At 52.7% G+C, this 27,705-nt stretch overlaps 1 protein-coding gene across 2 annotated transcripts in view; it reads right to left on the bottom strand.

Annotated features, from left to right (window-relative positions):
- PWWP2B (PWWP domain containing 2B) overlaps window positions 1-26,298 on the bottom strand; it is a 55,013-nt gene extending 28,715 nt beyond the window's left edge. The window contains exons 1-3 of one of the 2 annotated variants that reach the window (XM_074831592.1): window positions 26,062-26,298; window positions 17,484-19,137; window positions 5,819-6,356 (exon numbers count right to left, since the gene is read on the bottom strand). In XM_074831592.1, the coding sequence (XP_074687693.1) occupies window positions 17,502-19,137; window positions 26,062-26,264 (1,839 nt within the window). In that variant the 5' untranslated portion in view covers window positions 26,265-26,298 and the 3' untranslated portion in view covers window positions 5,819-6,356; window positions 17,484-17,501. Of the gene's footprint in view, window positions 1-5,818; window positions 6,357-17,483; window positions 19,138-26,061 lie in introns of those variants that run through there. The other variant, XM_074831593.1, reaches the window with a different exon arrangement.
- Window positions 26,299-27,705: the final 1,407 nt, after the last annotated feature.

Here is a 27,705-nt window from a genome sequence, read left to right as displayed (position 1 = left end):
TAGGTTTAAAAACAACTTGCCCAACTCTGTGTTTTATAATATGCACTTGAAAAAAAAAAAATTGAGTTTAGGGGAAAGAAAATATTTTCCATACAAGACAGACGTTTGATTAAATTAAAGCAAGCTTCCCTTTTAATTAGGCTTGCTGGAGCACCGCTGGAGTCAGGCACCCGTGTCTAATTCTCCGCGATGTCCATCAGCTCGGACAACCCCCACTGCCCGCGCTTGGGCTGGTCCCTCCCGCGCAAACCGGAGCTCAGAAGCACTGAAATTCAGAGTGACACTGTGCAAGAATGGGGCTGCTCCCCAGCCGGAGACCCCGGGCCCCCCCAGCTGCTGACGCTGGGGGGCTCTCCCCAGCCTCACAGCAGAGCAGACACAGAAGAAACCACATCAAGGCTGCTTAGAAGTCCTCTGCTACAAGCAGTAATAAAAAAAGGATAGTAGTAATAATCTTAAGATCTAGTAAAATAAGAAAATTACTACATACGGGAATAGCAGAACTTTCTTTTGCCAGCATAAAGCTACTTTCATCTTTAAAAGCAACTGTTCAACTTCCCACTTTCTCCGACCTATGAAGGGATACTGTGCCTCAGGATTACTGCTGTAAGGCTGCAGCCAAGCCAGGAGGACAGATCAACGTAAAACTGTTGCTGAAATCCAGCACGTTCATCTGTAAGGATGTTTTCCCACAGGGAGTGATTGAAAAACCTGTGAAAACCAGACCGGTGCCAACAGTGACTCAAACGCATCGAGAGACAAACGGTAGTGCTGCCATCCCGAGCTGTGCCCGACGCAGGGAGCTTTTACTGACTCTGGTTTTTTGGGACAGCCTTTTCTGTTTCTGCTCTGCTCTGCTCTTTTCCCCTATTCAACATTAGGTCAGGAAGAAAGTCGAAATTTTGCAAAGTCAAATTACGAGAAACGTTTACTTCAGGTCGGTGGAAAAGCCTGAGAAACCCCAAAGTTGACCCACAAAAGCGAAGGTCAGCAGGAAGGTTTCCTGCAGGCAGCACCCAGTCCCACCCGCAGCGCTGCCTGCGCGGCTGCAGAACCAGAGCCTGCTCTTCCAAACACCACTTTTTCTTAATTTTTAAGGCTGTTCTGCTGTACGAGGTGTTTCAGGGAGGCGCGGGGACATCCCCTAAAGCAAGAGGCACCTCAGCAGGCAAGAGGAAGGGTGTTGGGGTGCGGGCAGCCCCTCGGCAGACCTCGGCTTTCCCTGCCCGGACCAAGACCCTGTCAGAGTGGGGAGGACACCTGGGAAGGGCCCGAACGGAGAACGGAGAGCAGAAAAGCGTGAAACTGGAAGAGAGACAAAAGAAGAAGCTTTGGGAAAACACCCCAGAGGATATTTAGGCAGAAGCAGGTGCTGTGATGGTTTGCCACCATCACGCCAGGCTCACAGTCCCCTCTACCCCTGCGACCACCGGCACAAGGGATTTGTGTCGACACGGGGCTGCAGCAAGCGTGGCAGGACCTGCAGAGCACCGGCCCTGAGGCGAGCCCGGCCGGGAGGGCAGCCCGGCCACCCCCTGCACCCAGGAGGGGCAGAAACGAGCGGCCGCAGCCCCGCTCCCTCCGTCAGCCGTCCTGGCAGAACCCGGCGCGGGGAAAAGCCGTTGGGTTCTGCTGGGGACGCTGCTGGGGCAGCTGGTACGAGCACTCCGGCAGCTCCGCCAGCCCGTAACGGCATGGGATGGGCACTGCACTATCAGCCACAATAAAGCAACCGGTAAAAATCTCATCAACGCTTTAGGGTCCCTGACAGAATCAAAACCGTGGGGTTTGTTATTCTGTAAGTCACTCGGATGGCTTTATTAGCACAGAGCAAAAGGCTATTTAAATAGTGCATCACTACAAGCCACAATCCCAACACCAGCTCAGCAAAATATCCTTCCCCTTAGCTAAGCCAGCCCGCAAGGGACCCTGTCCTTGGGGTACCCCCATGGGGGCACCCACCGCAGGGTCCCCACCCGGGCCGTACAGCTGTACTTACCAAAGGGATTAGTGTTAACCCAGGCAATGAAGCGCAGCAGTCGGGGAGACTGTGGCTCCCTGCTCGCCCTCTCCCCGAGGGCAACCCCCGCTCTCCAAGGAATGGCATTGCAGCGCTGTCACCGGCAGCTCCTGAGTCAGCCCACGGCTCACCAAGCAACACAAACTATTAAGTTAGGCCACCTACACTGCCAGCTCCTTTGAATAAATTTAGTAAGTCAGAAAAGATAAGGATACAAAAATTTGGTAAGAACTCATGGTTTTGAACAGAAATAACCAGACTTACTCTCCAGTTGCAGAAAATACCGTTTCCCCTGGGGTCGGCAGGACTGCCAGCAGGCAGCAGCTGCCCGGGGTGGGGGGAGCCCAGGTACCGCAGGGCGCTGGGGGGGCTTTTGGGATGGAAACCTGCTCACAGCACGTCAGACATGAGGCCAAGGAAAAGGGATGTGGATTATGTGCACAGAACTTAGTCTATAGGTTCTGAATATTAGCAAAATGCCTTGTTACAAAAAGCACTGATAGGTTCAGTATTGGTTTGAATAACATCAGAATAAAATACTGACTCCCCCCGTGAAAAGCATCCTAGACTCTGCAGGGCTTGCGTTTGGAGATCAGCTGCATGTGCTGAGGCACAGCTGTCGGGCTCAGAAGGAAACCTCCAAAACCACACTGCAGAGCAGCGGAGACTATAATAAGCCTTTCATGTAACTAGAATTGAAATGGACTAAAGGCGGCCCACCATTTCCTAAAGCCGTGCACAAGTTTTCAAAGTATAAGGAAGGAAACCTTAAAAATGGAACAAAAAGTGAAGTTTCGCCACGCACAGGAATCTGCTAACGAATTTCAATGGGTAGTACTGAACCGATTACAGAGAATACTGAAGACCACTTTCTATCCCTGAACATTGCTGTTTAGGTTTTAACCCAACGGAGCTTATCCTCTGACAGAATAAAAGATTAAAGTAAGCCATTCAAACTTTGCATTATTAAAAGTGACATTTAGAAACCTCTGTATCAGCTTTTAAAAATCAGTTAGGAAATGAAACATCATGGTGCTCTTGGTTTATGCTCTTGCATTTGCTGAGAAATTATTTTCATTTATCTGCATAACAGCAGAGGTAAAAAATGCAATTCACTACAAGATTTTTGCTTTAAGCCTTGCCAAAACCAAAGAATCATCTTTTCACTGAGGTGAAGCGAGCCAGCTTCTTCAGCTCCCAGATGCAGATGCAAAATTGTGTTTTTTCTTAGGGCACTGTTCGAGGCCGGTGTTTAAACCCAGCTCTGGCCCTGAGCCACCCACTCAGAGCAGGCCCCCAGTGTCCCATCCACTCACGTGTCCCCTAAGCACCATCTTCTCCATTATCATGTTTTTACTGAAACTCTGTGGCGCTTCTTAGTAAAGTGGCAAAAATCCAGTGACTCACCTGCAGTGCTTAAATTCCATTCACTGCTTCACTCTTTGAGCTGGTGCTGACAGACACACGCTCATCAGCCATCACAAGGGTGACTGGCACAAAAAGGAGTCCCAGCACGTGGCACTCCCCTGTCCTCTTTGAAGGAGGGTCCCTCCCCAGCCCTCCCGGCAGAAAATGGCACCAAACCAGCTCCTGGAACCCTCCCAGAGCCGACACAGGACCTGGTGAGGGTGCACACTGGTATTTTCCCCCTCTCCGCACTGGCAAGGAGTCTCAGGCAGTCGCAGCCCACTGTTTGCTTTCCAGAGGGCCCAGCAACATTGGGAACGTCACACGCCCAGCTGTAAGGGTGGTGGGAGCTGCCCCTGGGTGACAGGGGTCTGGCAGGACACAGCAACCTGCAAGGGAACACTGCGGGGCATTTCTGGAGGGATGTGGCCACCGCTGCTCTGAGGGCACGAGCTGACAGTGACTGTCAGGGCAGACAGGCTTCCACCGTGCAGCTGAACATCTGGCAGACCAGAGTTTTACTGCAGAGCCAAATGATTGTGGGGAAAAATCTCTGGGACATCCCCTCTCGAACAGCTCCATCCTGGGGCACGCATCCAGCAGCAGATGGGCGCTGGGCTCGCGCTTACCTTCTCAACCCGCCTCGCCTTCCAAGCCTAGAGAACACCAGCAGCCCCAAGCGTGGGGCTCCGTGAGGCTCCTCACGCCCAGCAGACTGAACGCCTGGTCATCAGGATGTTTCTGCCTGTTCGCGGGGCTCGGGTGACATCTGCAAGCCTCCTTGGGACAGCAGCCAGGCCTCGCCTGTTGCTCTTGGCACCCCCTTCAACCATGGAGCAGTGCTTCCATGTGCGGGCAGGAGCAGCCCTTTGCTGCAGGGGGAAGCAGACAAGCGCTTTTCCTGAGCGCGTGGGGGAGCGGGGGCTTCATTATTTTTGTTTTGCCTTTATTTTTTAAATGAACAGAAGGCTGCTTGTAACATCCTTCAGCTAACTGCTGTAATGCTACGGCCAAAAAGCTTGACACTGCTTTTTGGCAGGGATTTTGTACAATAAAGAACTGTGTGAACAGAAAACACAAAAACTACCTCACAGAGCCATCAGCTAACCTGAGGCCTAGCTCGAGAAATTGCTAGGAAAAAAAAAAAAAAGCCCACAAAGAAACTCCTGAAGACGGACAGACAGGGGCTAAGAAAGGTAGGACTGTTTTCTCAGAGAGCGGGAGCGCTCGCTGCACAAGAGCACCTTTGCCAGCCGTGCCCTCTGCGCCGGAGATGGGCGCAGCAGATGCCCAGGTAAACAGCTGCTTCACAAAGGCTTTACACAAGGTGCAGAGCACACTCCCTCGCTATATACTGCTGTCCTTCTTACGCTTATTTTTGGAAAACAGGAAGCTTACTGATTTGTTTGCAGAGGTGGCCAAAATTGGTCTTGGGAGACAGATGTCCTGTTTCAGCACTGCACTTTGGTCTGCGTGCTTTACACTGCAGTCTTCCAACTGTTTTAAGGGAAATATATTTGACTCATTGTATGCTCCTACTGAGACTAGGCAGAAGGGGTTTTTTGGTGTTGAACTCTTCTTGTTAAACTCTGTTGTTAAACAGAAAAGGGAAGCTCTGACCTCTCTCGCTGACATTCACAAGACCACAGTATGAGCCAGCACGAACCAGGCCAACGCCAGCTTGCACGTTTTCTGATCTGCTCGTTCTTGGAATTTGACAATAGCTCATCAGTGTTTGCTGCAACAGGGTACGAACAAACAGGAAGCAGAATCTGTGCAACGATCCTGTAGCTTGAAGGCCACTTCTACACGCAGACAACATTTAACCTAGCAGGGGAACTGTTTTCTCCAACATCAGAAGCGACAGATTAACCACAAATTAATGTTTCTAGACTGAGGGAATCCAAGGGAAAGCTAGACTAATACAAAACCAAAAAAATTAACCGATAGAGTTTCAGAAGCTTGTCTGTAGGAGGTCGCTTTAGTTTGTAAACCATTTGTACTCTGAATTTGGTACAAAAGCTGTAGGCTTTCTGTTTTTTAAAGGCCACTAATCATTTCTGGCCACTTGAGAAGATGAAGATCCTTTCTATCCAACAACATGTGTTCACGGGGCCTTAAATTACACTCGTCGGCTAGGTGCGAGCACAAAAGTCAGTTCGAAACGTTAATTGTTGGAGGCATTGGGCTAACCACCCACCTCCACGCGCGCAGCGTGAGCCAGCCCAGGCTGTGCTGCCTGCGGGTGGCGTCAGAAAGCACACACTTAGGACACAAACCCACCCACGTCACCGGGTGAGCGCTTGTTCACGTACCTGAAAACACCGAATCGCTCAGCTCTGCAGTAAGCGCCAGGACAAAGCTTTAGCACAGGCAAGGACAGCCACATAGTTCTGTGTTGCACATTTTCCAAGTTTTAATAGACACAAAAGTGAGTCCATTGTACTTAAGACACTACAATGATTTCATTCTATTGCATGTCCTGCTCCAATTACATTTCTCAGAGTACAGTATTGAGTAAAAGTTTGGTAGCTTTAAAATTAACAAGTGTGTGAAATCTGTAAGTAAAATAAGCAGCAGCAGTAAATTTTTGGATTTTATCAAGAATAGCTAACTTTTAAGTAATAAATACATTCCGAGTTGTGGTTTTTGCTGTTCTCCTAGTTCATTGCCGTATGACTCGTCAAAGTCTCACTCTAGGGTAAGATATCCTTAAGACTCTCCCGCCAGGCTCACACCAGAAGAGCCACCTAACACCAAGTCCCGGTGCCTGTCACCTGTCCCAGATGAAAAGCAGTGCAATCTGACGAGGAAACTCGTCCTCCTGCCACGCGCACGGCAACCTCCAGATTCTCCTGGGGAGCATGTCAGGATGTTTACAGACTTCGTGACCCTCTAGAAGAACAGCTGTGCTCTTATCTTCTGTTACCTTGAAGAAAGTGAAAGAGGGAGAGGTTACTGCAGGCGGCACGGCACGGACCGGCATTATCGGCGAGGCACACGCTCCGGGTTTCCTCTAAATATAGCCAGGAATTCTCCTGCTCCCAGCTGGCCCGGCAGGCAGAAACAGCAGCAGCTACAGCTTTGGAAGAAACTCCTTAAGTTAACAAACCCGAAGAGTGGGAATTTGCTCCAAGATAGAGGTGATATAAATTTCAGTGACGATAATAAATCTTCAGTCTCTGGCTTAAAGACTTTTAAGTCCTGGTTCAGGGTGGGTTACTGTAGGTTAATCTGCCACGAGTCCCTACAGAGAGCACCACGTGAGGAACATCTGCCTCCACTTTTCAAACACAATCTATAAAATAGGATTATTTTCCCCTTGAGAGCAAAGCCGTACAGAAGCTTTTCCAAGTACCTGGAGCTGCTCAAGACACCGACCGCTGCTGCAGTGCCCGGTTGCGTGTTAATGAAGAGGCAGAGCAGCCACGTCACCACCTCCCTCTGAAAGACACCCCGCTTTCCCTCAGACCCCCATCCGCCCCAGGCTCCCCTGCCCACCTCAAACCCTGCTTGTTCTGGGCCGCAGAAGCAAGCGTGTGCCCCAGCAGCACTGCGGGTCACGGGACGGCCCGTGGCTCTCCCAGGACCACACAGCCCCCTGAAGGCGGCTGCATCCGAGCACACCTGACCACGACTGACCAGCCCTTGGGCAGGAAGAGCACGCGAGATGCTCGTTCGGTGTTCAGAAGTGCAAAACCACGCACTCCAAATCACAGCCACCAAAGGGTGCCGAAGCTACCCACACGTGACGCGCCACGCTGCTGTCGTCCAGCCAGGCTTGGAGAGACACAGCTACTGCAGAGGGATGGGCCCGTCAAAACGAAAAACTAGGGAAGACAAGAAGTCCTCATCCTGGAGCACATAACATCCTCATCCTTGCACGCAAGAGGTACTTGCACCGGCCCTCTAAGTCAGGTTATGGAGTGGAAGCCTTGAAAGAGTTTGAAGTGAGGACCCACTTGTCTTCAAGATCAAGTCAAGAAACTAGAATACACGTGAAACAGCTCAGTGATGCAGAAATGAATGAAAAAATGGCACGGAGATCTACACTTGCACTTTTCAACTGCAAAAGCACCCCTACACCACACTTCAAATGCAATTCAGTTTGAGCCAGTGCAAGAGTCTGACCAGTCCTAACACACGTCCTCGCCAAATCAACCAGCATGGCCCAGTCAGAACCACAGGCTCAAAGCTGTGTTCCCAACAAACAGGATTGATGCTATGAAGCAAAAGCTCAAAGACCTTTAGAAATCCCTCGCAGCTGAGGTTTGTGACTTGCAAATACAGAGCACAATCAACCAAGAGCATCAACAGTGAACGCAGGAAGATGATCACATTTCCAACGCTGCTGAAAACGCAGCACCACCTCTTCTGCGGGCACGGAACCAAAAGCAACAGTGATTTGCCCAGACTCAGCATCCAGAACGATCCTCAGTATGGCCCATACAATTGAGACTTCAAAGAGCTGATTCAACGCACCACGAACATCTACCTGAAAACCTATATTCCAGAGAGGGACTGCGATCGGGTTTCATAAACTCCTTCAGTATTTAGCAGAATCACGCCGCTCCTAAGAAACTGGGATGTCTCACAACAAGGCTCTATTACCTATAGTTGGCAGAGTATAAATTTATACTTAATCTTGCAGGAGAATCTATTCATTCACCTTCTGATGCAGGGCAAGATTTCCAAGAACACACAACAAACTCACTTGCAGGTTTATTATCTTACATCTACCAAACACTCAGTGAGGTCCACGGACTGGGCAGAATATCCCTCAAATGTTTTTTGCAGAAAGCTGACCCTTTGGAGACAGATTACAGACTGAGAATATTTGGTCTAAACAGGAAAAAAGCGCATTTTTTTGTTGAGGAGGTAACAGCAAGCCCTCAGGCTGGTTTCATTGTTTGTGATTTCCACACCTGGAGGAAGGAAGCATCACAGCAGAAGCTTGAAGCCAAACAACCTCCCAGGGAAGGCCTCGGTGCAAGGGCAGACACTGGCCTGTCACAGGGACAGGGATGAGGCTGAGCTGCAGCTGCTCGCCGGGATGACCTGGGGGCAAAGATGGGGGATTCTCTCCTCCAGGAGCAGAACAGCCAACTGCTCTAAAATAGCTGATGCTCCACATCCTGCAACGTGGAAACCTCTCCAGCCTGCCCAGCTCTGCATGCCCACGGGCACTCGTCCCTGGCCTGCAAACACAGGGCTCCGCAGCCCAGGCTCGGCAGGGGCAGAGGCTGCCCCCACACAGCCCAGGTGTCTGTTTTAAGCAACCTCCTGAGCAGACCCAGGGGCTCTCAACATGTGTTCAAGAGGAGCAACACAGCTACAGTCACTCATATGGTCTCACTTCGTCGCTGGAAAAACCCAGAGGTTTCTGTTAATAAAACATAATCTTCAAGATGGAGCAGCGGCTTAAACACCTTATTCTGGACATGGCTGTAGCCTCGAAACACGTATGAGTAACGAATACATAACAGACTGACTGACTCAGGACAACGGCATGACCCGCAGCCGGCGCGCTAAGCTGCATGTGGAAAGGAAAGCCAAGAAAGCTCTCCTGAAGCCAAGCGCTTATTCATAACAAAAAAAATGAAGTTTTGGATCAAATAAAGCCATTCACAAATTCAGATTTAACTGCTGCAGCGAGTGCAGAAAGCTGATGTATCTTTGAGATCCCTGCATCTCGAGTGTGTGGATGCACCGGGACCCTGCTCGCACCCGCTCACGGGATTCATCTGCCCTGGTGGGTCGAGGCGCAAGTGCAGGACACCCCCACACCCCCTCCCGCCCTCATGAGAGCGAGGTGCAGCACGAGGCGGGGTTCCTGTGTGTCCCGCTGCGCCGCTGCCACCAGCCGACGCTCACAGACCAGCTCCAGGCGAGGACTGAGACACACGCACACGTGACCGAGCCGGAGCTCGGGACCCATCTCCTTCAGGCGAAAGGTTTCTCTGGAGCACTGAAACCCTCTCCTGTCCCAGCTCGGTGAGCGGCACAAGCCCCGCTTACCCCGCGTGTCCCAGCAGGTTGGGAAGCCATGGTAGCAAGAAGCGGCTTATTTTGAGGAACAATTTCTAATTGTATCGCAATTAACAGCGGGCTGTAATTGAGCATCACCAAACCACTCTTTTTTGGACAGAGAGCAGCGAGGCAGCCCTGGCTCTAGCTTGGGAGGATCAAGCGGTCGTATATTCCCACAGCCCTGGGGAGGGGGGACAGGGCCCAGGGGACCCCGAGCCCCTCTGACAGGCAGCCGACCAGCTCCGCCGCGGCTCGGTTCCTGGAGATGGAACCTGCCAAACAACCCCAGGTGCCTGTGGAAGGGCAGAGAGGCTGCTGCTGGCCGCAGTCCGGGGGAGTCCCTCCTTCCCGGGCCTTCCTCCAGCGGGAGGAGGGCTGCAGTGGGTGGGGGTTACTGGATCACTGCTGGGACCCCCGACCTGCTGGACGGGGCTTTGGAACCGTCTCCGACTCCCAAGGCATCAGCATCCAGCTGACTTGAAAAGGCTGGCAGCTATGTTCTCCAATTTAAACCCCATCACCCGAGCACCTCCCTGAAAAATCCTCTATCAGGTTCGAGAGTTTTCTGCTTTTGGAAAGGGTTGCTTTCTGCATGAAGAAAAGGCTCAAGCTGTTGGCTTGAATCAAAATAGAGCAAGTCATCATTCGTAAGGGAAGTTAAACCAGCAATTTTGCTACAATTGATTTCTTCGGCCACAGAGAGCACACAGGAAATATGCTTTATAAAGAAGAAAGTCTGTCTGATCCAACAATAGCAAGGATCTAATGCAGATTAAACAGCAACAGGTATGTCAGTTAAAAGCTTCACTCTTTCAGAAATTAACTTAATGAAAAAAAAGCCTTCATTAAAAAGACACCCTGCTCCTCCCTTCCAGAGACACACACATCCCCAGTGACCAAGATACGAGGACATGACTAACGCAGGGCAGCTGACGGAGGTGGTGTGGGAACGGCTCGGGCACACAATGCCAGAGAGCACTGGTGACCCTCTCGCTACAGCGAGCAGCCACACGTAGGCCCTCGCTCCACGCTGCATCCGTAGGGACCGGAGCACCAGGGGCCTTCTGCTGCCCGCAGCACCGGGGCTGACCCGGCAGCAGGCACAGCCCTCCCCGGCAGATTGACGCTGCCGGCGGTGAGCGTGGCAAGGTCCCACGCTGCGCCTGCGCCGGGGCACAGACGGCACCAGGAGAAGCAGGAGGGCACTTTCCGACTGACAGAAGAGCCGGAGATCCGTGGTGCAGGGACTGCAGGTATGAAGAGCACAAGCGCTCCCAAAGTCGAGGTGTTAAGCCCCATCTCTGTCATCACTGCTGGACACCAGAAGCCTATTTCAGATGGACGCAATCTCAGGATGGGGAAGAGTTCATCAGCTAGCTAACACAAAGCCCATATATTCTGTAAAGGTACATACAGAGTGCAAAACATGCATCCAGCAGATTTAAAAAAAATAAACCAGGCACCAGCCCATCCTCATCTAGTTTTCAGGACACCAGCAAGCAGCTGCTTCCTTAAGCCTTTGACCAGGCAGACGTTTGCCACTCAGCCCACAACTGAGCTTGATCCCAGCGGCAGTGATGGGTACTTACGGAAGCATCAAGGCTGAAAAACAACAGTTTGCAAGCTTTTCAACATTTAAGCATCTCCAGGTCGATTTTGGGGTTTAAAGTCCTACCTTTCACACCTAAGTGTTAAAGTGTCACCCAGTTGAGTCAGCAGGGCTCCTCCCCAGCTGAGCAGCCACATCAACAGCACACGGCTACTGCACCAACATCTTGTTCCTCCGGAGGAGAGGAACCAACAAGCACCTTTCTCTACACAGACCTCTCCCCAGGTTTTCAAATATCCCCTGTTCCTTCTCGGCACAAAGCAGCCTTTGTATGTACAACCTGGAGGTGCTCGACACTTTGCAAATAACCTGTTTAACCGCAGCAGAAGGGGCTGAGCTCCCCAGCTTCACCCAGAGAGGGAAAAGGGCTCCCCTCAAGAAGGGCTTCACCCCTTCAGCTGACCAGTGCCTCTTGCTCCGAACTGCACGTCAGCCTCGAGTCCCACCCCGCCAAACTTGCCCTGCCTGGGGTGAAAAGGGGAACGGCAGCCACTCCATTTGAGTTTACAAAGGAAACAACTCAAGAAACGCAATTCAGGAAAGGCTGAGGAAATCTCATTTTCACATGATTTGTACAAGTTTTCAGAGAAACCAGTTTCCAGGCGCTTTGTCCAGGCAGCTCTGCTGGCCACGCAGCCCGTCCCTGCCACCCCGGGAAGCGGCTCCACTGGAAGCGCCGAGCCCCTGGCCCAGACCCCACTCCCGCATGGCTCCGACCGGCACCGAGCGCGCAGCGACGCTGCCGAGGGAGGAACACCCGCCCTCCATGGGCACGCTCGTCTAGCCCAACTAGCAGATGCCTACAGCTCCAGGTGGGGCCTGGAGACCCTCAGTCCCAGGCGCAGCTTGCCGTGCTTCCAAGGGAGTTGTTAAGCCCTTCGGCTGATACAAATCTCCTTCGGCAGCTGAAGTTACAGCTCACGTAAGCAGATCGCCTTCTTGGGCATCTGCGCAGCTCATCTGCGGTTAGAAATAGCACAATGTATGGCCTGCTGGCATTTCCAAAAAACACACCCGGGAGCAGAGCGTGGAGAGAAAGAGGGGCAACAGATGGCACGAGCGGGGAGAAGCAGCAGCGCGGATCTGGATGTTTCCAAATGCCGTCACAGCGGTCACAAGGCAAATGTGCAAGCGCTTTTGGGACCAGGGAGACCAGCAGGATGCCACCAGACTTGCAGCCCCAGACACCCCGCGCTGGGGCACACAAATATGCGATGCAGTCTATTTTAGACTTGTTCTTCTACTTTGTATTAATATGCAGAGACGCTGACTCCAAGCTGCTTGGAGGAAGACTGAGAAACAGTAATTAAGTTGGATGCTTGGTTTTACTTGACTGAACCATCTAGAAACCACGCCAAGAAAAATCTCAAGCATTCATCTTCTGGGCTGAAATATTTCACATAACCAGGCAGGTGTTTTTAAAAATTTAGCTATCACAGCAACCACCACAACTTTATATAGGAGTTATATAAACTTTTTGTGCCACTGGTAGAGCAGGAGAGAAGAGGTAAAAGAAAAAAGAAGAGTGATTTATGTTGCTTCATAAACTGCTGGCAAGCAGTCCTGGCTACATGCACACACAAAGCCCTGAACATCTTTGAAGGTGAAGTCATAACCCAGCGTTCCAAATTTTACGTTAGAGCTTACTATATATAGCAAGTATGCAATAGGTTTCGATTCTGCTGTACATGGTAGCAGTGTGCTTTTTGTGATGAATGGCTAAATGTACTGACACTAAGGGTCTATTAAGATAATAGCAGTAAAATGAAAACCTCCAAAAGCCAGTATTTTTAAGTTTAATGGTTCCACAGCCACAGCTTGGGGGTAGGGGGGATAAAGAGAGGGAAGAAGAATAAAGGATTTTCCAGACTGAAAAAGCAAATGAATATACATACTGTAAACTAGCCTTGTGCAGAAAGGTATATGAAAATCTACAAGCAGTTTTTATAAAAGGTTCTACTCTGTGAAAGGGCTGTGGGCAGGGAGGGGAGGTCTGTCCTGAGGAGCCACTCGGGAGGAGGACGGAGCAGAAGACACCGAGCACTGCGGGAGGTGCTCAGCCTGCTGCAGCCCACGGGGACCAACGCTCCTGCCAGGCAGCGGGCAAGCGGAAAGCCCCCATCCCACCACGCGACGTGTTCCCTGGAGCAGGGACAGGGCGGCCTTGGGGGACACGGGTCTCCTTCCCTGCTGCACCCCAGCCCGAGGCAGAGCCGAGCTCGTCCCCACCACCCCCAGCCCCGAAGGGTCCGTCCCTGCCCTGTGCAGGGGTAACCCCCCTCCCCAACCATCGCACGCTCTTCGATGGCATCTCTGCAGCGGTGGAACGCAACGTACACCAGCAAACCTGCTCTTAGAAAACCAGAAATAAGCCGGGGTGCTCACCCCTGTGAAAGACAGTGGAAGGGCTGTTGGTTGGCTGAAGGAATTTGACGTTTATGCAGCTGCAAGTTTAAATATGTTATTGTGGAAGCGAATGGAAAGCAAAATGCAAAAGCACAAGAGATTTTCTTATTTCCAAGAAAAAAGCCGAGGCTGGAGGGCCAAAGCCCACCAGTCTGGCTCTCAGAGGATGTCCTACACGTGGGCTCACTGCCCCAGCTGAGACCCGTGCTCAGCACCCCGCAGGCAACGCTGCAGCCTCGCTCCAACTTCCCGGCCCTGGGACAGGCTGTCCTTAAGAGAAAGGCAACTGTCCTTCACTCTGGGCTAGGGGCAACCACTGTCCTCACACTCTGTGCTCCAGGCAGCCACGGCGAGGGCTCACCCTGGCTCCCACCCCATGGGACAGGGCTGCCGACACGGCACAGGGGCCCGCGTACCAGGTCAGGCTCCACGGGGACGTAACGCTGTCCGTTACCCCGGCATTGCCAGAGCTCAGGTCTGGTCACGGCTACCTTCTGCCAACAACAGAGGCCTGCGGTCATAAAAGCACGAGGAGCGGAGGCAGGCCAGTGTCTGGTGCTTTAAGACCAGGCAAGAGTAGCTCACCAAGCACCCAGCCCCAGCGCAGACATCTTCGGAGCGTGGGCAGCGCAGGCAGCAGCTCGCCGTACGGGACATGCAAGCAGAAGCTGCAAAGCAGTATGAGAAGATGCTGAGTGGGCACTTTTCTCCTAGCACTACTCTAAATCAAGAGTTCTTACAAATTTGACTTCTGCAGGTTGCTATCTTGCCTGTTGTTTTTCCAGAAACCCTGTTTTACTAGTCAGTTAATGATAAGCTTTTAATAAAGTATTTTCTTTGCAAAAGAAGTATAAGGACAACATGGTAGAAACATAAAAGTGATCATACCAGCTTTTCCAACCCAACTTAAAAAACAAAAATAAAAATCCAACTGCTTCCAGTTTTATACGCATCCACAAATCACCTGAATTGTATGTTTTTTCCAGTAACTACCCTCCATGCTTTGCAGAATAGCATCATGTGTCAGAAGCCAGAAACTTTCACAACAGAAAGTGTCAACAGCCACAAACTTCTGCCATGCCCAGGATTAGCAGAAGCGGCATTAGCAAAGCACTGCTGCCGAAGGCACCTCCTGGGCTCTTGCTCTTGTTCTGTGTTAGCGACAACAAGCCCTCGTGCAGCTGCCCGTGAAGCCGCAGCACGGTGGATTTTACAGTGGCAACGTGCAATATTACCAGTCAGATGTCTGCTCTTCAAAACTACTTTAACTGATATAAGGCTGTACTGCCTTGAAAAGGCCTTAAAGCTTTGAGATATTTAACTGCAGCTCAAGTGTCATCGTGGTCCTAGGACTCAGCAACTGCAAACATCAGTGAAAACTTAGGTTACGCCCTTCAAGAAAGAACAGCTGGTGAGCAACTGAAGGAAACATTTCAGTTCTACCTTAGGGAAATTCAAGGAAAGCAGTAAAATTCAATCCTCCTGAATAGAGAGAATTAGGTAGAGGGAAAGTCTCCACAATAACGAGCTGTTTTACAATCGAGGTACCAAAACACTAGACATGCTGGTCTAATCAGCAATCTAAGTAAGCGTGACACATGGAACATGGGAAGTTGTTTTTTTCTGCTTTTCTGGTTTGGAGCAACTGCAGTTGTTTATCCAACATCATGTCATCTCCAGACAGGCAGGCTGTGCTGGCAGTTCACCTTAGGCACATGTAAGGCAGAAAATCACCCGTGGAAAGCCAGCTGCAGGAGGCTAATGAAACGGTGAGATGCGTTAAACGTACCTACATACCCATACATACGTGCAGAGGCTTGGCCGAAGCGTGCAGAGGGAAGGGAGGGTCTGGTCTAATCCAGGCCATTCACCATTTCCTTCTCATTCTCAACATGTTCTTCTTTCCCCCAGCTTACAGACCTGCTCCAGCCCTTCCTGCTCTGTACCCACAGCTCAGGTCCCCGCTGTCTCTGCAATAGCACAGGTCTCCTCCAGATTAAGTGCTTCTTTTCCTCCTCAAGGCCTTGCCCCCAGTCTTCCAGCCCGCACCTTGCCCAGGCGTTACCACCAGCACATCCGCAGTGTTCTTACTGGTAACAGCAGGCAGCGTCTTCCTTCGGCTAAGACGGGACTGGGCAAACATCCCCCCATTTTGGGTTCCAGGCCTGGCCTCTGAGCTGCTCGTGGCCCCAGGCTTCCCTACTGTGCACGGCCTGACCACCGTGGCCAACCCGACCGAGCCAAAGCCAACTCCGCTCTGCTGCTCCTTTAAACAGCGACTGTTGGTACAGGGGCAATGGATTTTGACCATGTTTTTTTCCCTGGCGAGGACTGTATTCTGGACGTCAGGTTTATTTATACTCCAGATCTAGCTAATAGGAATTTGGGTCCAATCCAAACACTTCTGATATAATGAAGTCTTTAGCCAGAGTTAAGCAGCATTTGAAGGGGCAAGATCAAAGATGAAGCTTAAATGCTGCTGCTGCAGTTCTACATTTTCACTCGCTCGAGTGCCCAGTCATCCAGACACCTTGGGCACACAGGATGAATATGCTACCCTCTGATTTCTTACTCCAGCCAGGCTTGCCGAGACGGAATAACAACTCAAGCAAAGAAAGTCCTTCATAACCCTCAAGGAGGTGGTGAAGTGCCATCATGACAGAGGGTACTTCCCCTCAGGATGACTCAAGGATGACCACCACAGTCCCACTGCACTACAACAGCTTAGACACTGAAGCACAGAGAGTCTCAAGCAGGAGTACCACCAGCTGGCACACACACAGTCCTTGTAGCGTGAAAAAGAGCAGAAAAATTTAGGGGGCAACATAATGAACCACACTGTATAAAGCGAGACCTTCAACAGGAAGACTCCGTAATGATTAGTTACGGTTTTCAGTCAGAAAGTTAATCCCTCCCCTTGTTTAACCGCATCACAGATGAGGTCTTGTCTAGATAGTGGTGACTGGAAGGTTGCGAAACAATTCTAGATCTTATTCAAGTTGCTGGATTTTTCCCCATGGACTTCACGGAGGGCAGCGTCCTAGGCAGCATCAACTGAAACTACAGATGGTATCTCTATTCCAATCACACCACATCCTGTATTTTTAGGCACCAAATTTTCATCCTGGGCAAAGTTTTGACTGTTTGATGAGAAAGGGAGTCCCATCCCCCTCCATGCTTGTGACCAGTAAAAGCAAAACATGGAGGCACTGCAACGAATTATCTCCCACGTTTATGTTCCCACCTCATGTCCCACCCCCATGTCCTCAGACAAAGAGGCTGCAGGTGAAGCCCAAAAGAACTTAATTTGATGACCCAGGCTATTCCCCAGCAACACACCGACATTTCAGCCACAAGTGCTATGAGAAGTATTGAAAAATTGTTCCCCAGTTAAAGACAGTTTTTGGTACAATCGTTCTGAAGATCCATAAAGAAAGTGTTTTCATAAAAAATCCAGAAATCCATACCAGAGGGGTCAGAGAAACTGCAGGAGAGCAAAGGGCCTCCAAGGGCCCTCAACTATTATGGGGAACTGCTGGGCATCCATATTTAGATATGATACATATAATCTCAGTTCCAAGAAGAGTTTTAGTTCTTTAAACCAAAAGATGTTTCAAAGAAAGTCTAGGAGCTATTTAGCTCTCCAGCCACACAGGATTAGTTTTGACACAGAGTATCCTCAACACTCACCACATCCTAGCAATAAACGGCGCTAATACAGGGCTACAATTTTATCCACTCTCTGAACAAGTGACACTTGCTTCCTCACAGCTGCTTTGTACTCCCCCCTGAGAGTGGGGGCTCCAATTCCCATGGTCCCCCCCAAAGGCTTGGAACTAGAGGTTCTTCTCACCTCTGAAATCACCGCCACTGACTAACAGTGAGGCATTTAAGTTTAACACCTGTCAACCTCAGTTTTTATGGAGAAGCAAATGCAAACACACAGCGGAATGTAGATTAAAAAGCACAAGGAGGTTCTTCACAGGAAGCATTAGTCCAGCAAGCACTCACCTGATACTGGAGGCAAAGTTATGTCTCAAACTGTGTTAAGAGATCTCTTATTTCTGGAGTCAGATGCTCTACTGCCTTTGCAGCTTCTGTGATAGCTTTCCGATACATCCCTTTCTTCTTGCGATTAAATCTCAGTTTGAAAAATTCAGAGAAAGGAGAGAGTTTTGAAACAGATAAGAATGAAGTTGTTGGAGAACCAAACCATGATACTTTAGCTTCTCGCCACGAAGGTTCCCCATTTTCCTTCTGGCTAAGGTTTATGTCAAGAACACGTGCTGGCCACCATGGAAACCCATGAATCTTACCCCAAACAATATCCCCCACTGAAACAGTTCTTCCATCTTCTGTGACACATTTGGACACACTTTGGGTATGCAGTCTGACTGTCAGTGGCGGCACAATTTTACGCTCATCTTTTGAAGATGAAGAGACGGATGCATCATCACCAGGCAAAAAGTCACACATTTCTGGTGATGTCACTTCTGAACTAGAAGACTTGGATTCGTCTAGACTGTCGTTACTACACACTGATAAACTAGAAGAATCTGCTTTTCTTTTACGATAATTCATAAGGAAAGCCAAGTTATCATGTCCATCTTTACCCTGGGGAAATCTTTTAAAGTCATCGTCTTCACCTGAACTCCCTGAAGATATCTCAGCTAAATTTCTGTCTGTGGATTCATCATTGTAAAAGGCGCCTGGATTGGACTCCCTGCTGTTCTGAAGGACGTTTATTTCGTCAATCAGTTCTGCCTTATAAATTGAAACACTCTGACCATCATTTATGCGATGGGGCTTCAGCCGTATCTTTGGGGGTGGGACATCCGCACTGGAATGCACCGGCCGCGTGAGCTTCAGTTTTGGAATGGAAGCAAGCTGGCTGCCTGCTGACTTGTCCATTAAACATTTGGTTTCTCGACACTGTTCAGAGTCTCTGGTCTCCTCTTGGTCCTCCCCTCCATTCTGCAATATTCGCTCCGGACAAAACGGTTTGACTGAGCCGTGAACCCGGGATGGGATTTTTACAACTTCACCTTTCCCCTGTGGAGTACTGTAGGATATTTTTATAACTGGCGTTCGATGGACTAGTTCCCCAGAAAACTTGTCATCCTCTCTCTTCTCTCTTTTGTTCCTTTTCTCCACATAGTCAGAGTCACTGTGCTTTTTCTGCTCTTTGTCCTGAATGCTCAGCTTCCTCCTGGTTTTAGCGTTCTGCCTGGCTGTGTTGGCATCCTCGGGGTTCAGAGTGTTTTTACACTTCTCACAGAGCACCTGCCTCGGCCGCAGCCTGATCGTGCTCATGATAAGCCTTCCCGGGTCTCTATTCCGCGACAAACGCCTCCTCGTCCTCTTTATAGTCCGTGGCGGCGGCTGAGGAACCCACTGGTTGTACGTGTGCCGCAGCCACAGCGGGCGGGGAAAGGGAGCTCCCTCGAAGTAGGGGGGGTAAGGAGGGAGGCTGCCAGGCGGTGGGGGAGGCAGGAGCGGGGGTACTTGCTCATCACCGTTCCCCCTGGGAGGTTTTTCTGCAGCGGGCTGCAGCTCTGTCTTGCCCGGCGCAGCATCTCTGCCATCAGCAACTCCGTTAGCACAAGCGTCAGCAGGAGGGTCCTCATGCTTGGGAAAGGAGGATGGGAGACAGAACAATCCGGACCTAAAACGGGGCGAGAGGACAGGGAGGGAAAGAGACAAAGGGTAAGGATGTTTGAAAGTTGCTTCTCTGGGAAGACTGCACATAACTAACATGTTAGTTTCTTTAAAAACAACCAACCAACAAACCCCCTCCCACAACTTCAACATACCAAGAACGCAACATTTTCCCTTGACTTTTAAGACAAGGCAGCCAATTCTGCCACTGAAAAAAATAACAGTGTTTCAAAATTTAGGAAAGGTGTCCTACTCTCCTGCCAGAAAAGGCACAGCGATCAAAATCCCTATTTCCATGAGCAATTTGCACAAAGTTTTACTCTAAGAAATTTTATCAGGCAAAGCAGTTTATTTTATCAGCAGGCTGGTGAAGCCACGAGGAGTGCTGTGATACAGATTACACAAGCCTGCTGGGAGCTATTAAACTTCCTTTCTTCACGCTGTACTTGCATGGCTGATTTTTCAGCTTCTCATTAAAAATCTGAGCATCTTGACTCGGGTGGGTAACTTGCACGTTCAAGCCATGGGTTCACCAGCACACAGCTCTGCTCCTCTGCCCCCTGTCTCTCCACATGTGACTTTATTTGTTAAAATAAGGAATACACTGCTACTTCAGAATAGCAAGGTTAAGAATGATGATCACTATTGTTCAGTGCTGAGTCTCATTACAGGCTGCCAAAGTCTGGATACAATATCTTGCAGCTGTATTGGCAAAAGCAAACCCTCTGAAACACTGAAACTCACAACTGCGATTCACATCTCTGGGTTTCTGCACCAGAACTTATGCCCTTGGCCTGACATTAGAAACATTATGCTAACACAGCACTTGGACAAATATTTGCCCTGAAACACTGACTCAGAGCAGGCAATGCTCGCTGTCTTGGCTTTCCAGAGACACTTCTGTAGAGAGTACACCGTCAGGGAAGTGTTTCAGCTTTTTTAACAATAACAAAATGCTGTACCGGTGAGCCATGAAGAAGCCAGAAAGAGATGGAGAACAGTTACAGACCAAACACTAGTTTTAGTTGAGGATGCTACATTCCCCATTACCCTCCTCACTAGCCATCATCTTCCTTCCAACCACTAGCAAGGGAGGAGCTTCTTGGCATTAAAGAGAAGGACTCTGGCAACCGTGACACAGAAGGGCACCGAAGAGAAGCTGAAGGCGTCCACTCAGTCGCACATCCCCTCACCAACAGAAGCACAAAGTCACCGCTGTGGGTTTGCCACGGCAGAGGAGCCTCCCCCCTCCCCCCGGTGCCCTTCCCAGCTCTGCCCTTGGGCCGCCCCACTCTGCGGCGGGAAGGACCCTAAAAACGCCACTGCCCCTCACCAGGCACTGACGAGGAGGCGAGAGTCTCCTTCGCTGGAGCACCAGCAGCGTTAGCAAAGGTCACGAACCATCCCAGGTCAGAGACAAAAAACAGCAGGGCTGTTCAAGCAGGTCACAGGAAAAGGGGGAACACGGATCCCACTTGATAAGGCTCTAACCCACTGGCTTCATTCTCCTTTTCTCAGACAACTACAGACTGTCTCTGTGTCACCTGATTTCCATGAAGACTCCCACCTCGTTTAAAAATAAAGCTTGCATAAACAAAGCAAGCTGGAATTAGTCTGATTCTGGTACCAAGTCACTGCCCTTCTCTGAAATAAAAAGACCCAATGAGTTATCTGGACTCTGGAAAGTCCTTTCTCATTACTCAAAGAGTAAGAGTGCAAGAACTTGCTGTTCAGATGACAGCTTAGTTCAACTGGGAAGCTCCCAGTTCAAATGCTAGCCAGTCAAGAGGATTAAGCTGTTGAAAGCACATAATTTGGAACAAAATGTTTTTGTTCTAAGAGGTGGGTTTTTTTTAAACAGAGACAACTGAGAATGTAGGTGTTTTTCAAACGACAACTGAGAAAGCAAGTACAGTTTGTACAGCCAAACAAAGATGTCAGCATCGTTCATAAAACAACTGAAAGTGATATCACTTCCGAAGGCCTGGCTATAAATTTTGGTTATTTTATGCAATGAGATTGTATAATCTGATCGCACCAGAAAACTGTGCAAGTCCATTCGTCACGTGGACACAAGCCCAGCTCCCTCTGCTCCCGCAGGCGAGCCCAGATCCTGCCTGCTCAGAGCCAGGCTGTGGAGAGCAGGCAGGTCCATCAAATGCACTTCCTTCCCCAGGATCCAGCACGGCACGAAGCTTCTCGCTTGGCAGAAGCAAAGCACTCAAAGGTTCACTCCCCGGGATGATTTATGCTTGTGAAGTTACCGTATTAGCACATCGCAACCCTGCTAAGTCTGAAACAGCCCACCTCGCCCTTCAGAGCAGCATAGTGGCTGTTAAGCCATTTTAAGCAGAAGCCTGTCAGGCTGGGGTCCTGCCATTTTAGGCTTGCCACAGAAATACAAGAAAAAAGACAGTGAGGAAGAGCCCCTCACAGCAGGGCCTCCTCACCCAGACTCAATCATCGCCCTGTGCCGATTCACCAGCTCCTCAGCTGAAAGATGCAGCAGCACCAGCGGTGCGAGGGAAAATCCACCGCCTGCCTCGTCCAAGGGTTCTGCAGCCTGCCATCTTGGACAGCAAAGCACCTCAAGGTTCATTTTCGACAGCAGCGCCTTCCACAGGGCCAGGCAGTGGCTCTGTCAGGGAGGGCCACGGCCCCGCAGCTCCTCCAGCTCCGGCCCCACACCGGTGCCCAGCACCCCACCGCAGCCAGGGCGCAGTGGCGATGGACATGCTTGCTCCCAAGGCGCCTCCAGGTCTTTTCCTTCATCCTGGAAGCGTCTCCAAAGGCTAAGAGAGCGGTTTTGCTGAGCAAGCATCCCCTTCCCAGGCTGCCTACCATGCCAGTCCTGGGCGGAGGCAAGGGGAGTCCTGCTGTTCCGACCACCTCCCCACGCCATTACGTGCCCCCCCAACCCTATGTCTCCATCACAGGGGGGCAGGAAAACAGTCGCAGAGAGGGCAGGCACAGACATCTCTTATCTCGTCACCGTATCGCCCAGCGCCAGCACGAGCCAACAACCGCCACCGCCCAAGGCTGCTTTCGGTTTCTCTATCCCTCCACCCCACCGACAGGGACGCGCTGAAAGACTGAGCTCCTCCAGGCTCCTCCAGCCGTGGGAAAACCAACCAACAGCGATTACGTCTGACCCTGGGAGCACGTTCGCCGGCTGCCCTGCCCGCAGCCCCTGGCACTCCCCCCTCAGCCAGCCCGAAGCCACCTTCCACGCAGCACGGCTCCTTGTAAGAGGATTTAGCTCCGGTGTCTTTCCACCCACTGCAGAACAAGAAACGTTTCAACTGACACACTTTGCTTTCCAGGAGCGGCTCACTTTTACCACAAGGAGAAATATCAGTTTCACGAGCTTTCCCTACATCCCCCCCACTTTTTTGCACAGATGTGGATGTAGTTAATGTATTTCTTCACTCTGCTCGCTGTCACTCTTGATTCGGCGTACCTGAACCGATTCAACTGAGATGACAGTGCCCGAGTTTGGGGCGTCAGTGCACGTGCAGGCGTTACAGGCATCAGGAGATACTGCAGAATGCGATTTCACCCTGCCTATAATCTTCCTTTCTAAGGCAGGTGTAGCCAAAAGGACTAAGTTACCTCAACCCAACCTCTGCTTGGAACAGAAGACATCGTCCTCCAATTTATACTCATGCATAATTAAAAACCAACTAATTATAAGTTCCATTGCAAGAAAATTGTCAAGCCTTGTTCTCAAAAAACACTTTAACTGCAGTCAAAATGCATTTAAATCTCATAAGCATGGATGCTTCGTAGCTTACTATCTAGAAGGGTGAATTTATTAGAACAAAATAACCACCAGTCACCCGGTAATAAGTACTGGTGCTTGCTACATGCACTATCGAGGCTGCGGGCAGAAAAGGATGCCTGTAGGAAGCCAATAACCATTTTTTCTTCAAATAATTCCACAGCTGTTGGAAAAATCAGGCACGCATTTTTAACTACATCCCACTGCTCCCAAAGGCACAGGGGAAAGGCTGGAGGCAGGCACGCACACCGGCACGCAGGGTAGAAGGCAGGCTGCAGGCAGGCTGCAGGCAGGCTGGCTCCTGCCCGCAGCCACTCCCGCTTCCCACGCAAGCTGCCTGCAGGCCGAGCCCCCGCAAACCTGGGCAGGCGGTTTCGGGTTCAAACCTGCGCTTGTTTCTTTGCGGCTAAAATAACGGGAGTCTGGCGGGTGGCGTCTGGACGGAAAGGGATCTCCTGGCTACCTGGGCACTCGGTGTCCAGGCCAGCTCCTGCTCAGCTCCCTGTGCCACCCGCTATGCTTTAGGAGAAACAAAACAGACTCATCCTCTATGTAATGCTAAAACCAGCTTAAAACACAAAAAGCCAAAGAGCCACCATAGACACTTTCCCTCTCTTTTGGGGTCCCCCCCTCTTTTTGTACAGGTAAAACAACCCACTCTGGTTGCTCCCCTCCTGCCAGTCCCGTCCTGCTGCCCACAGTCCCCGTGGGGGGGGGGCGGGGGGGCAGCCAGAGACCGCTCCATCAGCAGGGAATGGGGAGCAGGAGGGGAAACCATTGCGCCACGTCGCTGGTTTGGGGCCTTCAAACTTGCACACCAAGCTGACAAATTCCTGCAGCCTTGAGGACACGTCTTGACCTTTGCCTTCCAACCACCAGCAGACCGACTCCTGCACTCTGCTGCTAATGTGACGAGCACGATCTCTTCTTCCCTCCACGTCCCAAATTTATGGCTGCTGCAGCGCAGAAGGAGTGTTCAGGCTATTCCTCACACTCACTTGAAGTCACTGAGGTCCCCGGGAGCCAGGCACTCGCCTGACCTATGACACTTCCTTCCTGTTACCCGGCCACAGCCAGAGGCCAGGGCTCCCCAGCCACATGTCGGCCACCATGTCACAGGCTCGCCGTGGTCACCAGGGCCCAGCCAGCGCTCAGGACCACCGTGGACGGGACGCGGCCCCAGCAGCTGCTCCACACAACACCCGAAGCAGGGAGAGCTCCTGGCCCCTCGGGGAGAGGCTCTCCCCCCAGGGCTGCAGGAGGCTCATGGAAGCTGAGATTTCTACCCAGGGCTCCTGGAGAGAGGCGGGACGTGCTCCCGCTCCATTGCGGCCAAAAAGAGGTGGCACCCAGAAGCTGAACTGCTCTTCCTCCCATTTCTCTACCTGAAGCAGTGCTACCGTACCAGCAGGCCATGAAACTGGCCCGCTCAAAGGTTTTTGCTTCTTTTAAGGAGACGAGAGGGAGCAGCAATCCCATCCCTGTGTGAGCTCAGGGGCAGGTGGGCCTGTCTGAAGGCTCACCTTCCACCACTGACAAGCCTGATAATTCCTGGGGTGGGTGGGAGGAGATGGGGGCACCTACCCTACTCGTGAGGTATAACACATCACAAACCCCTTCATTCTGCCCTCCCCATTCCGCTTCAAGCCAGAAAGCAGGACGCTGCTCCCGCATCCTCACTGCCGGTGCAGGCAGTCCCCAGCCGGGCCGCAGGTCTCCTGGTCTCCAGGATGGCAGCGGAATGAGCACCAACCCTTGGAGACAAGTCCCCGGTCCGGCGGCTGCGGGCCGTCCGCCGCCCTCCCACCGCAGCAAAGATCAGCGTTACCGGCGACAGGCTCCGGAAGCGCCTTAAAGCCTGGGAGAAAACACCCGTCTGGTGGTTTCTTGGATCCACGGGGGGCAGAGGGGACAAAAAGAAGACAAAAATCACGGAGAAACGTTAGCAGAAAAAAACCCAGGTAAAAACAGTGCATGTTGTCACGAAGGAGGAAGATGATGGAATGTGAAAAGGTGGAAAGAGCCCCGGCTGTGTGACCTGACGGAGGAGATGCCTCCTGCTCACTGCTCTGGCTGGAACCAGACACCGAGCGGGGTTTATAGACTCTTAATAGAGTTAGATGCCTGAATACTTTTGAAAATCTGGCTCCAATTTTCCGGGAGAGCCCTGCGAAACTAAATAAACTCTGAAAATTAAGTTCAGAAGTCTTGCTTCATACATCTTCGAAGAAGAATTAGAGAGGTGAAGCTGGCTGCACCCCTTCCCAGCACTAACCCGACCATTCCTCAAGCAGACCGAAACCAAACCCCTGGCCTGAGCTTGACCAGCGCAGGGAAACGCTGCCCAGCTGCGGCGCGGCCGTCCCGGGGCAGCTGTGCCACCCCTCTGCGTGCTTCCAGGGGCTTGAAAAGTTCGTTTTGTTTGGGAATAACGCATCTGCCGCGCGAGTGTGTCCCTTTCAGGCACCGGCGTCCAGAGGTGCCCCCGCTGGTCTCAGAGGGGCCCTTGGCCCGCCGGGGCCGCGGGGTCTGTCTGCTGCTGTCACAGCAAAACAAGAGACCGAAGGGAAGATGCTCCAAGACCCACCAGAAATCACCGCCGCGGCCAGCCGCGGCTGCGGGGCTCGGGGAGGGGGGGGTGTGACTCGGCGACAGGGAGGTGCAGGGCGGCTCCAGGGACCGGCCGGACCCGCTTCGGGGCCGCTGGCGACGGAGGGGAGAAAAGGGGAAGAAAAAGCCAAACGCGGCCAGGCTGCGGCCTCCCCCACGCTGGGCCTGTGCCGGGGCACCGGCCCCGCTGCCCGCCCTCGGAGCGCCGGCGGGCCCAGGCCGAGGCTCAGCACGGAGGGGCCCGGGCGGCCCTGCCTCCCCCACCCCCGGCTGCACCGGCCCCGGCAGCAGCGGGACGGTACCGGTACGGCCGCCCCCGCCAGGCCGGGCCCCGCTCCCCCACCCCGGGACGCTTTGTTCCCGCCGGGCCGGGCCGCCCCGGGCGAACAAAGGGCGAGAGCCGCGGGCGGCGGGGGCAGCGCGGGGCCTCCGACCCCCCGGCTGGGCCCGCTCCCCCCTTCCCCGGTGCGTCCCTCCCCGGTGCGTCCCTCCCCGGTGCCGGTGTGCCCCCCGCCCCGGTCGCGGTCCCCCAGCCCGTACTTCTTGGTGCAGTCGAGCAGGACGCCGGTGAAGCGGCGCTCCCCGCAGCTCAGCGTGACCACCAGCGTGTCGTTCACCATCTGCTCCACCAGCACCGGCAGCCACGCGCCCACCCGCGGCGACGACGACGACGACGACGACGACGACGGCGGCGGCGGCGGCGCCTCCTCCGCCGCCTCCTCCGCCGCGGCCGCCTCGGCCATGCTGCTGCTGCCGCCGCCGCCGCTGCCCCTCCCCCGCCGGCGGCGGCCGCTGGGGCCGGGCCGGGCCGCGCCGCGCGATGACCTCACGGTGCGCGGGCGCCCCGCGGCCGCCGCTGCCGTCGGTGCGTGACGTCACGGCGCTGTCCCCTCTCCCCCCCCCCCCCCCGCCGTCTGCGGGCGGCCCCAGCGCCCCCTGCGCGGCCGGGCGGGCACGTGCGCGGCGGGAGGGGCGGGGCGAACCGGGAGGGGCGGGGCCAGAGCGCCGGGACGGCCACGCCCGCCCCCTGGCGGCCGCGCCGAGCTCCCGCCAACACCCCCACACACACCCTCCCCCCCGGCTGGGGCGGGCAGCAGCCTTGGCCTTGGCCTTGGCCTTGTGCTGGGCCTGGCCCCCGCGGTTGTTCCCGCGGCCTGGCATGCCGTGGGGAAAGAGAGACCCCGCCCCCATAACCGATCGTCACAACGACGTAATAGTGCGCTGTGGGGAAATGGCGTCACGGGCTCGGCGGGAGCTGACGGCGATGGGAGGGCTTGGACCGAGGTGAGTTATTTGTTATAATATCGGGCAGCTGGGCCCGCGGCACCGCACGGCGGCTGGATCCCTGCCACAGCGAGTGCCGTTTGCAGTGAGCCCCCGCACAGCGTGGCAGCCACGCCACTGGAGTCTGCGACCCAGGCTGAGCCCTAGCCATGGTGGTCACACTCAACCACAGCTTGGTTAGAATACACAAAACTGAGAACATTTACTCACACTGCAACCATTTATACGCATTAAAGACAATGGTTAGAACTAGCAATAACTAAGAACACACAGAAGCAAATACATTTTCTGAATACGGTGGCTGGCCCCAAACAGAGCGCGGCGAGGAGCCTCTGTGGGGGCGCTGAGGGGCTGAGGTTGCGCCATTCCCCTCAGAAACCCCAAACCGCTCGCCTGGATGACAAGGGGAGGTGTCACCGGCTTCGAAGGACGGGGCAGCTCCGCGTGGGGGCACCTCGGGACGCCTGCTGCTCTGCAGCTTTTCACACCTCCAAGAGGTGTGCGTGAAAAAGCTCACAGAAAGACTGAAAAATCGAAATGTATGTATTAAGGTGTCTCTTCAGTGGATTTTTATTGTTTTGGGGGTTTGACTCTAGGAGCCTACAGTGCCTTTTGCCAACACTGTAACTAGGAAGACAAGTGGCCTCTGTCAAACGGACATGGACTGCGCATCGAGCTACGTGCTGTTGCATTTCCGTGGTTTAGAACTGCGATCAAAACGCAGTTGCTGCAAACACCCCCTCCAGCAGCGCGTCTGGGAAAGTGAGCCACAGGCGCACGTTGGGTCTGAATCGGGTCCCACTGCCCTGCGCCGGGGTCTCGCAGCCCCCACCCAGGGAGCGCAGACACTTCAGTCACAGGCCTTACAGATGCCAAAGGATCCCAGCACTCGGCCGCTGT

Source organism: Strix aluco, chromosome 7 (assembly GCF_031877795.1).
Source record: "Strix aluco isolate bStrAlu1 chromosome 7, bStrAlu1.hap1, whole genome shotgun sequence".
NCBI lineage: Eukaryota > Metazoa > Chordata > Aves > Strigiformes > Strigidae > Strix > Strix aluco.
The sequence above is the reverse complement of the archived record's forward strand: the minus strand, read 5'-3'. Positions and strand labels throughout refer to the sequence as shown.